Below are 13432 nucleotides of genomic sequence, written 5' to 3'. Positions count from 1 at the left end.
GCTTTTCCGGCTGCATGGAGACAAGTGCACGCGAAACCCCGTCTCTTTGCCTCAGACGGTGACAGATGCATGCTTAGCAGGAAAGTTGTCTAAATATTGATACGGCTACAACAATCTGTCATACCCATTGAAAGTTAAACTCTCAACTCTCAATAATTAGTGCTTTCACTGAGAGGCTCCTATTTATTTATTTGCACATCTGAATTTTTCATTTGGGTTATTCTGCCCTAATGGGAACTGTTCCTGTTAGGTGGGTCTCTCTCAGCCACACAGGCTTCCCCCCAATGGCTGGAAATCAAGGTAAACACTCTCCTCTCCTGGAATAACTTTTTTCTCCTCTTCTTTTTCTTCCAATTACCGACTAAGAGGAAACTAGTTGTTATGCTGCTGCCAGCAACCCCCTATGCCCTCAATGCTCAGAGGGTTAAAAGGTATTATAATGTGAACAGAAGTAGTCTCAGGGCCTACAGCTGGCTAATAACAGAGTTGTATTGAGCGCAGGCGAGCCCCACAGCTGTGACTTTCGCCACAAGGCTCAGACTAGACGGGAGCTCTAATCAGCTGGGCCAGGCGGCCGCTGGGGCCCGTGTCTTTATCGGCCAGATGGTGTGAATTTAGACACTTTTGTTATGCAATTGCAGGGAGGAGTTGGGGAGAAGAAAACAAAACAAAGGCCACCATGCTGGGAGCTTATTTGAGTTTGAAATTAGAGACAGATTTTTTTTTTTTTTTTTTTTTATGGGGAGGGGAGGGAAGTTGAGGGCTGAATTTTAAAACCATTTTAGTCAAGTGTGAGGAGGGAAATGGTGCAAGTTTGCATTTGACACGAGCCTTCTGGAGTATTCAGTTTGGAGATCTGGTGTTGGCCATAGTAGCTTTTTGGTTTCTGTGTTTGATTTTGTTGTTGGGTTTTTTTTCAGCACTCTTCATAATGTAAACCATTATTTTTCCCTGTTAGATCTAGTTAGAGGGCAAAGAATAATAAGAAAAGGTGTAGAAAATACAGGCCTCAATATTCCTGTTTTAAGCAAATGGGCATCTCCAAAGGTATGTTCCTGGCGCAATGTTGTAACAGAAGTGTAAGTATTGGTGAAGTCATGCCGATAGTTTGCTCTAAGAGAATACTGTAGGCTTGATCCCAGACCACCAGCGCTGGGATTTTTGCCATTGACTTAAATTGAACCGAGTCAATTCTGTCACAGACAGCACTTGTAAACCAAACCCGGGGAAGTGTTAGTACTTGGGTACAGTGATGGAATACTTGGAAACAAGGATTCAGAGACTGGAGTTTAGCTGAAAGCCACAGTTTTAGAAGGAAAATTTCTAGGTATTCCAAATGTAGAGCTCCGAACTGCGACAATTGTGCAAACTCCCATCACCTGAATGTGCTCTTTTCAGATCCCAGCCACATTGAACTCCAGTCTCGCAGAACTCATCCTAAAACACTTCCTGTGCCAAGGAATGGCAGCCCTGGGTGTACGAGCTGATGAGATGTGGAGGAACTACTTGTGTGTTCTGCTTGAATATTACCAGGGTGCAATCAGATATATGTTTATGATCATCTGCATAAGTTACATCACTAAAGGCTATATCATTTAGTATTATTGCAGAGAGGAAACAAGTGCTGTTTCTGCTAGCTGTAAAAAAACCCCAAGCACTACAAAAGTATCTTAAAAATTGGGGGTTTTGTTGTTCTATTAGAGCAACATGTACACCAGCACCAGCGTTAATCCCAGCGTTACACTGGATGTGTCGGAAGTAGATGCCAAATTGATATTCTTTTATGTGAGGGTTTTCTGCTTTTGGGGGGCTTATTTTTTCTTTTTCTTTAGAAACTATCTCAGCTTTTAGGACAAAAATATGCAATTCTCTTTAAACAATCATTAGGCAGTGAAATGCATAAAAGATGCACTTAAAGTTGGGAGAGGGAGGGAATAGGATATTCTTAGCTAGTGTGAATTACCATAGCTTCACTGAAGTCGATGGAGCTATGACAATTTACAGCAGCTCGAGGCTCTGCCCCAGGGATTTTTAAATATTTAGTGTATCCTTTTATTTTAAAAGGACCAGCATCAATGAGTAAGTGCAGGTTTGAGGCAAAGGGAATGTAGAAATGTTGAAACGGTTAGAGCTGCTATTCAAATAGATCTGCTGGTTGGATCTCATCTTGCCGGGCAATTGCAACTCATGAACGGGAAGTTCCTGGCACACGCTGTGACTTCAATTCCAAATACCTGCATTTTCTCCTTTCCATATCTGAAAGAGGGGTTTTGTCCAAATGCTTTTAGGTATTTATAATTGAATATTAGGCATTTTTTTTGGGGGGTGTGTGTGTGTGTGTGTGTGTGGTGGAGAGAAAAGCCCCTCTTTCATGCTTTGTCTGCCTTCAGTGAAGTGAAGCATTTCATTGAATTTGGATTTTTTTATTTCCTCTGCTTGGAATTGCTCTCCAGCTGGAAAACTGTGAAATCCAGAATTTTGCAAATGTACTCAGCACCTATTTATTGTGCTGTACAAACCCCTCAGCAATTCCTTGATCCCATGGGGTGAATTTGAACAACCTCAGCAGACTCTGGAAAGCAGAATTTGGGAAGGCGTTTGTGTCACTTAGGGCATTCATTAGTGCTACTAAGTGTTGAAACTTCCTGTGGATGTATGAAACTGAGGGGTTACTGGATATTTAGTAGTCAACAAATCTGTTATTAGAATAAAACAAATCATCAAGTTCATAACACAATACTCATGCCCATCATGTCATTAGGACATCTGTTAATCATTTGTTAAGCTTTATAAATAGCACCTTAGTCTAAAGTATGACCATGTTGCTTTTCATTTTTGGTTGGGAATTTCAAAAAAAGACTGGGGAGCCAAGGGCCAAAATCCAGCTGGAATCAACCAGGACTTGGGCACCCAATTCCCTTCTGGAAAGCCTAGCCAGAATTTTCTGTCGCTCTTCTAGGCACGTGTTGAGTTCTGAAGCTTTGCAGACAAGACTTTTAGTTGGTTGCTTTGCCATCAACTGTCCCAGTAATTCTTTAACTTTGGTTTTCTCTCTCTCTTTAGTCGGTGCTGTGAGAAGAAGAGTTGTGGCAACAGAAATGAGACTCCGTCTGACCCCGTGATCATTGACAGGTAGGAAACAAATCCTCATTCCCTTACAAAAGCAACCCCAAATTGTTGGTTGTGCTTTGAGGTGGCTGAGGGTCTGTGATGATGGTTATCTGTCAGCGTCTGCCATTGGGGATGTCTGTGCTTCGTGATTCCTTACAGAACTGCCAGCCTAAGAGCTGGTTGGCTTTAGTCCATCTGGGCTTACCTTGGCATAATGATTGATGTTCATCTCTTAAACTAAGTTCCCTGTGTATCGCTTTCATTGTGAGCAAATATTCCATATATACATCTGGAATGTTTTCTGTTCACCAGGGATATGATCCAACTGGGTTACTGAGACAGATAAAGCTTTGAGCAACCTGGCAGCTTCAGTAATATTCTTTAACAAAATACCATTTTTGTAGGAATGTGGGGAGGAAGGAAGGAGTAAAGGCAGAAGTGTAACATGTTAGGCAGAATTAAAACTGATGGCTTGGGGGTTGTGAACAATTTTATGTAGAACAGCAGCTTCATGTTACTCAGTTCCAGATCCAAGTGTAGGTTCTGCTTGCCAGTTTCTAGGTAAATAACGAATAGGGGAGAGCAGCAGTTTATTAAATCATGAACTGGCACATTAAAAACTGTGAGTACTTGTGGAGGCTGAGAAGTTGCCTGAGAACTCACTGACTTGAAGTGGTGTTTGTGATCTGGAGTTCAGCAAAAGTCCAAAAGGAAAAATAAGAGTAGACAGAGCTTTCACAAAGAAGTGTACAACCAAGATCTCCAGAGGAGAACAGGAAATAAGGGAAAGTCAGGAAGAAACTTCTCCCCCCAGTTTAATCTATAGTAACTATTTAAAGAGCTTCTTTTCCCTGAAGCAGCTGGTACAAGGGGCCAGTGGAGAGCTGCTGCTGAAGTGGATTGATTGTGGATTCAGCTTTTATGTTTGTATGTGTCTGGCATGCTCTATCTACATTCTAATAAGCATTATTTGTCATAGTATGTCTTGTGAATTTGTTTTGGCATTCAGAATGGTCAAGCTGGTTTGAATAAAGATTTGCAATTCTTTCTTTCTTTTTTTTCATGACAGAGTTAATCTAAGTATTTTTGAACTTTGATGTGATGGTTCTTTGCACCTTTTACCCCATGGTTTTCCCTTTTAATGTTGTATTTACAAGTTGTGGTTGGGGCCAGAGTTGGCAGTGGCAGCAAACTGGGCTGTTTGTGTGGGGGCAGTTTCCTGACTGGAAGCAGAAGTCCCAGATATGCCATCTTGACCTTTTCTGTGAAATTTCAAGCTTATTTTTGGCTGTGTTGATGTTTGGTATGAATCTGCTTTTGGGAACTTTCCAATCTGAATGTTCTGAAACTGGTCTTGCTGCTGGAGAAGCAGCATGACGTGAGCACTGTATTAGCCCAGGAATTAAGTCCATGAAGGGGGTAGTTCCTACCGCTCACTGAGTTTGTTGTCTCGCGCAAGCTGTGTGTTCTCATGCAAAATGAAGATTCTGATGCTTTCTGTGGGGATCTGAGATCTGTTGATGTAAAACACAATGGAAGTGTAACTAGGGAAAAGAACAGGGTTATTCTTTTTAACAGCAGCGTGTAAAACACATCACAAGTTATCTGTGTGGTCGGTGAGTCCCAACCTTTCTTAACTTTATCAAAAGCCTAGAGCTTTTCTTTGTAACTCCCCTGCTAACAGCAATAGCCATTCCCTTTCGTGTGGAAGAGTCCTCTAGGTTCAGTCTGGCAGCCTCTTGCTGAGTGTCAGTTCTTCCTTTTCATCTGTGTGTGTGCATGTCTCCACATTGGAAGTGAAATCTGGAGTCCAGTGAGGATAAAATAATAAGGTAGATGAGAGAAATAAAGGGTAAAGCCCAATAAAGCTGTTTCACTTGGTTTTAAAGGCAGTCACTAAATCAGATTTAGGCCACAGAGGAAAGGCATGATGACAAATCTGTCTGGTGGCATGGTTTAGTGAATAGAAGCTAAACTCAAAGCTAAATCTTGTTGTACCACTGATTACAGGGCAGCATCTAGCAAATCACTCTGTTTTCTGCACAGTTGCTCCTACTCCATCACTTTACCCAGTTACACAAGGTTTGAGGAGTGAGGGATAATCCTGTGTACTACATCTTAACGCATGTAATCCAAATCTTTTAACAAAGTTTATGCTGTACGTGTCTGTGCACAGAGGAATTTGTTGTCTAGACATGTCCACAGCAGTAAGTACAACTACCTATGAGTTTAACTAAACACTCTACTCTCCCAAGCTACATTCAGTGGGGCTGATCTTCCTGTCTTTCAAACAAGCAGAAAACTCTGCTGGAGAACTCTATGTGTTCTGAACTAGCTTGGGAATCTGGGCAGCAGTGTTCTTATTTATTCAGGTGGTCTTTATATGGCTTCTTTAGAAGAAAACATCTCTGCTTAAGAGCTCAGTAGCAGGTGGAATATAATCTCTGAAATGCAGCTTGCCATCATGCAGGCTGAGAAAGGTAAGATTTTCAGTTCAGTGTTGCCTTCATGGTGGGTTTCTTTTTAGTTTAAAGTGAACTACAGGTTCTTGTTAGAACTAACTAATAATTGGTTTGAAGGTGGGTTTTTTATTGTTTGAAATGGTGGGTAAAGGTAAAAACTTGGGGTGTAACAATGCAGCTGTTAAATTCTAACATGATTTTAGAGAAATTAAGGAGAAAGTAAAATGGAGGGAGAATGCTTGTGTTCATGCAGAGCTGTGTCTAAACACACGTGCTGAGTGACATGGGATAGAGCTTTCTATTAGAATAGAAGGATTCCAGCTGTCCTTAAAACATGGTTTGATTGTACAGTGTAGGAAAGACCAATATCTTCAAAGCTCTAGCAGGTGACTGTCGTAAGGTGTGAGAGCAGGGATGGAACCCGGTTTTAGGTTGAGCTGTGTATAGCTTAGTTCTAGCAAGTTCTGTGTTTGATTTGCACCTTGCACAAAGGCAGCGGCCTGCTGAAATATACAGGATTGGAAGGGCGCCACGTTGCTGATCCCTAAGCTGCTGTACTGTACAAGCAGGCTTCCTAAACAGCAAAGGAGCTGCAAGGCAGAGGGGTTTGGAGCCCAAGATGAAGCAAGCTGTCTATGGTACTCAAAGGAAGCTCCTATCGTGAATGGGCACAATTAACTGAACTACTCTGGGAACATCTCAGGGTGGTGAAGTAGCTCCTGGGTGAGATCTACACCCGTGTCTGTGTGCTGAAACTTTAGTACTATTCTGTTTCACCTGAGCTAGCGAGGGGCTGCGTGTGGGGGGTGTGTCTGTGCTCTGCTTCAGCCCACGCCATAGACTCATCCTGCAGACCTCAGGACACTACTGAAGCCATCGGATCAGTTGAGGTTATAACCATCCACTGTTGCACTGAGCTAATTGTGCCCCAAATTTAGCTGAGTTTGGGATCTATGTTACAAGTTGCTGCAGATGGCCATAACTCCAAAAGCAGTGAAGTGTTTTCCCCTTTCTTTGTTTCTCTCCTTGTTTTTATGCTCCCATGGACTGGTTTATCTGTTTATTACTATAGGGAGGCACAATTCATTGGTGTTTGCCAGATCATGGAAACTTGTATCCCTCTTTAAAAAGGAAGAAAATGCTCAGTGGGAAAAAAATGTCAGTTGTGTTGTTGTTGTTGGGTTTTTTCTTCTCCTTGAATGAATTCCAAAAGTTCTTATGCTGAATAAAACATTTCTGCTGTGACCTTTGCTCTGGGGACTAGATTTAGATCCTGAGGACCTCGCAGTTATTTTTCCATTCACTCTTGAAAACTAGCACTTTTCTATATGAAAGGGAACTTCTTCACCGAAATTCACAGTGACCCTCTCCCACCAACGAAGGTCTGTAGGATATGTTGGAGTATTTCGGTTCCTGCAGTGTTTCCAGTCAGAATTCCAGGGTAAATCTGATCAGAATCTGGCTTCAGAATGCTGCCTCTGTTTTAACGGCAATGATACAGCTCAAATCCTGCAATGCTGCTATTGCAGAGGTCAAAAAGCAGGAAAGACAGAACCCCAATGGAGCGCAGCACTGAAAGGACTGTGTGAGCATGGGCAGGAGGTTTCCTTATCGATGTTTAGTCCAGAAGCATTTCCAGAATAGACACTCCAAGCTTTTTAGACAGCACAAATCCCAGTCAGCTCTCAAAATGTCAGAGCAAGCTTTAACCTTGTGTATGAGATCAAAATTCATCAGAGCTAAATAGGTTCTAGTGTGCTTCCATCGTGGATCATAGCACGGGTGGGCTTCCAGGGATCTTTATGTCTATTCATCCTGTCTTCCAGCTTAGTTTTTGGAGTTAGTACCTGTGGAATTGGTGGGTTTCTGAGACTTCAGCAATGGAATGGTTTTTATTCTCCCCCTCCCTTCATGGCTGAAGTGGTGGATCTCGATGTTCCTTGTAATTCCTGGAAATCTGTGAACTTTGAGTACTAACATTCCCTTCTTTGTTGAAATCACAGGCAGGGATGTGGAGGGGTTGGGGTGGCTTCCAGCTAGAAGGGTGGACGCTTGTTCTTTTAAAGATGATACTTCCCAAATGAAAACTGTATTTTGCTTATATTACAATTAGTTTTCCTCCTTCCCCACTGCAGTGATGCACATAAAAAAGCTTGGTCTTGTGATTAAAAGGTCAGAGATGCTGCAAATGAATTTAATTCCTCACTTTACTGCAGATTTGCTCATTGTAGGAGAGTTGTAGAGTATATAAATTCCCCATTCATCAAGTGGGAATATTGGGGTGGTTTTAATTTGTATTTTTTTCTTTGTGTTTTTTTTTTCTTTTTACTTTTTTACTTTTTTCTCTTAATCTTAACCATCTAAAAAGGACTTTATCCTTTCCATCACCCTTTCAGGCTGATCCCAAAACGCATGGGGTAACATGAGGATATTTCCTAATGCTTAGGGGCAGAACAACATGAATGGAGAGGCCTGGGTCAAATTCCCACTGATACAGGTTGCCCTGAGACTTCAAACCGGTCACATAAGTCCTCAGTTTCCCCCTGGGGAAAGTGGTTTCAGAGCCTTCAGTAGGAATTTTGGGTTTATTTTTCATCTTTCTACTGCAAGGATTTCACCTCCATGATAGAGGTGGATTGTTCTTGTTCTGTGTGCTCCACACTCCCTGTAAGCCTGCCAAGGTAGAATAAATGTCTCGAATCTGTTGCTGCTGTGGGGTGAAACCAGGAGCCCCAGAGAGACACAGCCCTCTTCAGCTCCCTGTGTGCTCCAATCCCCCCTTCCAAGCTTCCAAACCCCACAATGATCTCTTCTCTTGTCCTAGGGAGTCAAAGTCCTTTGTTCACTGCTAAACCCTGCTCTCCTGCAAAGAGCTGCTGTTGTGCCATCTGTCTCTTTATGAATTTTTTAGTAGACTGGATGTTTGTGGGGAGTCAGTAACTTAAAGTGCACCATCGGAGCGGTTTGACAAGTGGTTCTCTTAGTGCCTCATGTGTGTGTTTGGTTCTCCCCCCTTCTTCCCCTTTTAGGCAAAAAGAACATTTCTTTACTAGTTTGCTGTCCAAAACATCTTGTAATCTTTGCTATGTACAATCACTTAAAGCTTGTAAATGGAATAAACTGGAGGCCGGTGTCACTTAATCTTCCTTTTAATGTCAACAGACAACAGGTTTTGCAGCAAGCTAGTGAGTCAAGAGGAGCTTAAAGATTTCTCTGAGTGTGCCTGGAAACTGAAGGATGGACTTGTGGTTAAGGAGCTAGTTTGAACTGTGGAAGTCCCAGGTTCTCCATTGCGGACTCTCTGTATTTTTCCAGCCATTCCCATAGGCTTTTCTATCTTTCACTGGTAACACGGAAAGACACATGCTGAAAATTGATGTGTGCAAATACTGTGGAGATGTGGAAAACTTGCCATTTGGTGGCAATTGTTTTGGAGTGATTTAAAAGTTATTCTCTCCCCAGACTGTTAGTTGCTGCTGCCTGGGCTGAAGGTGTTACTGCTTCTGAAACTAACCAAAAAGAAATGAAATGAGTTTAAATCACTGCTGACTTCAAGCACGGCTCTATTAGGAAGCAACAGAACTGGGACCTCACTTCCACTAGGTTTTTGTACAGGAGTGCTCCAAGCTGTGTGCTGTCACTGTGTGACTGTGCAGTGTTTTGTCCTGTGCCCCTCTGAATGGGGCGCTTGCCTTTTGGGATAAGTTAAAGGGGAAAAACGTAACAGGTGGGAGTGTTAACCAAGATTGGTTGGTTTAGTTCCATTTAGTTTAGTTCCACTAAGTCTGTGACTGAAATAGTCAGCACATACTCTGGTTTCAGAACTGCCAGTGGAGCATGGTTAAGTCTCTGAGCAAGCTGAGAGAGCTGGGTTTGTTCAGCCTGCAGAAGAGAAGGCTCCTTAAGGGGAGACCTTAGAGCAGCTCCAGTGCCTAAAGGGGGCTACAGGAAACCTGGAGAGGGGCTTTGTACAAGGGCCTGTAGGGACAGGACAAGAGGAATGGCTTTAACCTGCCAGAGGGGTTCCCTGATGCTTTAGTGCAGGTTGGACAGCAAGTGTGGACAAATCCCAATCTTGTTAGATGAGTTGTGCTTTAGTGGAGACAAAAACCATTGATGGTGGTGCCTGGGTGAATCCTGACCAAGCAAAGCAGAGTTTTGAGCAAAGTCCAAACATAGAGTGGAAAAATCCTTGTCTCCTCTTAAATGGAAGCTTTGTTCTTGCAGTGAAGAGAATTTGATGCAGTTTGTGTTGTGTTTGTGTGAGCAGCCAGCTGATACTGAAGGCTCTCAGAAGGACAGATGTGATAGCAGTGCGAGGAGCCAGTAGAGTCAATGAGTTCAGTAGCAGTAGAGTGGGGAATGGAACGAAAGTTTCCCATGAGCTAAAGCACCTCTGGGAATAGTAGCTGAGGGTAAATTCACTATGCAAACAGGGCAAAAGAAATTCTGGGCCTGTAGAGCATTGACATGGGATCTCTGAAACTCAGCTGTTTGAAAATGGTCTGCATTTGCCTGGATCCATCTGAACTCATCTTTGCCAATATTTCCGAGTATTTGCATCTTAATGAAAGCATCCTCTGTGTATTTATGACCTGAAATACTCTTCCTTATCACTTTTACACTCCTCTAGGCCTCTGTCTAGACCTGGTTTTATGGACTTGTCACTTCGTCTGCCCTAGCTGTTCTTGTTACTGCCTCTTGCTTTCCTTTTGAACCTTTTATTTCTGTCCATCCCTTCCTTGTATTTCTTTCACCATCTATTTCTGGTAAGATCTCATCTATTTTCCATGCTGTTAACTTCAGCCACTCTGAAGCACGTGCTTCACATCTGAAGAAGGGCTCCCAGTTAATGTACAGTGTTTGCTCCTTTCAGATAGGGGGTGAAATAACTTGTCCTGCTCAGAACATCACCCAGAGTCCTTGCAAAATGAAGACAAGGTTGAGACTGAAAGTACATCATGTATGTCTGAAACTTGCTAGGTCAGATAGTGATGGGCTCATCATTTTAATGACACTAAAAGCTGACATGACTTGCCCAGGATCATGTAGGAGACAGTGTGGAGTGGAATCCAAGACTTGTGTGTTCCAGGCTGGATCACGTAAGCATGTCCTGGAACAGCATTTTCTCTCTGCAAGTGTAAGTCATATTCCTATCTTTCTCTCTGATGGGGATCTCTAACGTGTTGCTCTCATCCAACTCATCTTTCTTCTGTTTTTTCTTTCCTCCCCATCTCTTCTTCTCTGGTCACTTCCTTCACAAACAAATGCTTATTTCTCCATGGCCAATCCATTTATAACTCCATGTTTGGTGGCTTTTCCGTCAAGTGGAGTCCACTGAGCTTGTAAATTGTATTGGATCAGTGAGCCTATAATGAGGCTTCTAAGTCCAACCAGTGCAAGTCTGCTGGGATTTTATTGTTCATAAAGCTTCTTCCCTAGGGAGTGATAGAGCCATTAGGTGTGTGGTGTTTAATATTTGGTCATGGCAGGAAGCAATAATTTTCTCTCTTTTACTGTGGCTCCCGAGTTGTTTTTAAGCAGTCAGCTTATTTGAGTGCCTGTGAACCCATTAGGCAAAAGGAGCTGCTCTGCCCTACTTGGGTTTGTATCTGTCCTACAAAGGCTATTTCAAGAAAGTAAAACGAAGCAGCAAGTGATTGCCCTGTGGTGGCTCTTAATCGCTTGTCCCTCTCATGAACTCAAGTGCTGTCACACCTGACAGGAGATGGCAGGAAGCTGTTTTCACCAGATGAAGGCATTTCTCATGCCGAAGGGATTGTTCTATTTATTCCAGCAGAGAACTACCACCAGGGCTCCTGTTTGTGTGGTGTGTTATGGGGTTAAGGTTTTATCTTGTACAAATCTACGTCAAAACTTCTTCTAATTTCAATGGAAGCAGGAGCGAGGTTGTGTTCAAGTATTCTGGAAGTGGGTGTGCATATTTTAGCAATAAAAATCAAAAGTAACAATTTTAGTGCCTCTTTTTTTCTGAGGCCCAACTATGAGCCAGTTTCAAAGGTTCCATTTCCAGAAGGCACCACATCCAGCAAACCATGTTCATTGAGATAACTAAAAAAATCTGCACTTCAAATGTATTTTCACTGGGGAAAAAACCCCAACAAAACCACCAAGCAAGAAACCAACCAAAAACCAAGGACTGAAACCCAATCTGCTTTTCCAGGAAAGAACTGCACGTTGGGAAAGGAAACTGGCAGAGTCTGGGCTGTAGGAGCTTTGCAGCTCCAAGTGTCACAACTTCATACCCACGTGGCCTGGGGTGACCATTGAGTGGGGCAGGTCCAGCTCTGCAGCTTACTGAGCCCTTTTCCCTCTGCTCAGGTTTTGGCATGAAGGCAGAAAATTCTACTCCCTGTGCTTTTTTTATCCCTTTAAAGAGAAAAGAGTGGAGTAACTATTCTCCTTGGAAATGTGAATCCCAAGCAAAGGAAAATGGTATTGTCAATTACCGTGAATCCTTTCAGGATTCAGGCACTGTAGCGTGATAGGAAATAGCTCCTCTGACAGCCTTTCCCTTGTATTCCCAGTGCTTCCCTCAAAGTACTAGTCAGCTTTCTCCACAGGATGTGCCATCAGTTCTGCATGCTCCTTATGCTTTCCATTGCTGCTGCTGACTGCACCACCAAGCTGGTTTGTTAGCCTGATTATTGTAGGTGTTCACTTGCTCTAGTTAGGTCTGTTCCTTTGCTTCAGGGGAAAAGTTTTCCACTACCACATTTTCCCGCTGGGTCCTTGTCTTGATCTTTGCAGTTCTGTGCAAGAGGCTTGTACCAGAAAGGAAAGAAATAATTGCCTTGCTCTTAGGCTCTGTACCCAAGAGCTATGTTGCAAAAGCAGGACTGCACGAGGTACGTTTGCATTATCCAGGCGCACACGCGTTCTGTTTCACAATGCCAAACCTTGGAGAAAGAAGAGCAAGTGTTTGGAAAGAGGTGGCATAGGGTGGGTAATTACACACGTGTTTAAAGCACTTGAAAGCCAGAACACAGTGAACAGATGAAATTAGCTGATGGCATGAAGAAATGAGACTTAAAGTCAAGAGTTGGGGATGCCAATACAAATTGGATTGAATGGTTTTTGAAGAGATGTGGTTAGACTTTCTTCTGCAACTTCAATAAAAAGATATTTCAGCAAATGGGTCCTGATTCAGCAAAGCAGTTGGCACTTCTGTTTAGCATCAACATCAAGAAGCATGCATGTAAATATTTTGTTGAAACTAAGTCCTGAAAAGAAACATGAAACTGCTAAAATTCCCAGCTGGGCTTTGTTGTCCATTGTAAACTTTCCATCAGGAACTACAGTTCCTGAAATTTCCTTGTTTGAAAAGATAAAACTTGGGATTTTCACGTTCACATGAATCTAAACTAAAAAGTGCTGTTTGGGAGGATAGGTAAAGCTGAAGAGGTCTGCCTCCTTCAGGCATGCTGTTCATCTTCTGCATCTATCTGGAGGTTTTATTCTGGACAGCTTTAAATGCTCCTTGAATTAATGCTGCTTGCAGTGTCACTGGGTCTCCACGCTACATTGTGCTGGATACTAATTTGGAGCAGGAGTGAATACTTGAATAGTGATGTTTTCCCAAATCTCTCCTCTCATTAGGAACATGGGTGCTCAGTACCTCGAAGAAAAATAACGATGACTTTGAAGGTTGACTCCACGCCAGAATAAATCATTTGACTTCATGTTGACAAAAGATTTGGTCAGTCAGAATTCCTCTGCTAAAGAGGGGGGGAAAAGTATCCAGGGTTGTGTCAGTGTCACTTGTTGACATAGACCTCAAAAAAAAATATCCTCTGGGACGTTTTGGTTGAAGGTTTAAGTTTTTTTCCCCCTTTCCC

At 42.7% G+C, this 13432-nt stretch overlaps 1 protein-coding gene across 1 annotated transcript in view; it reads left to right on the top strand.

Annotated features, from left to right (window-relative positions):
- The window catches only part of EBF2 (early B-cell factor 2), a 120281-nt gene that overhangs the window by 4465 nt on the left and 102384 nt on the right, over nt 1-13432 (top strand). Inside the window, exon 6 of the mRNA XM_010018235.1 lies at nt 3064-3132. Within this exon, the coding sequence (XP_010016537.1) occupies nt 3064-3132 (69 nt within the window). The remainder of the gene's footprint in view (nt 1-3063; nt 3133-13432) is intronic.

The sequence above is a fragment of the Nestor notabilis genome, unplaced genomic scaffold (assembly GCF_000696875.1).
Source record: "Nestor notabilis isolate BGI_N333 unplaced genomic scaffold, ASM69687v1 scaffold15637, whole genome shotgun sequence".
In the NCBI taxonomy this organism is placed as follows: domain Eukaryota; kingdom Metazoa; phylum Chordata; class Aves; order Psittaciformes; family Psittacidae; genus Nestor; species Nestor notabilis.
Note: the sequence above shows the minus strand (reverse complement) of the source record. Positions and strands in the feature narration are given on the sequence as shown.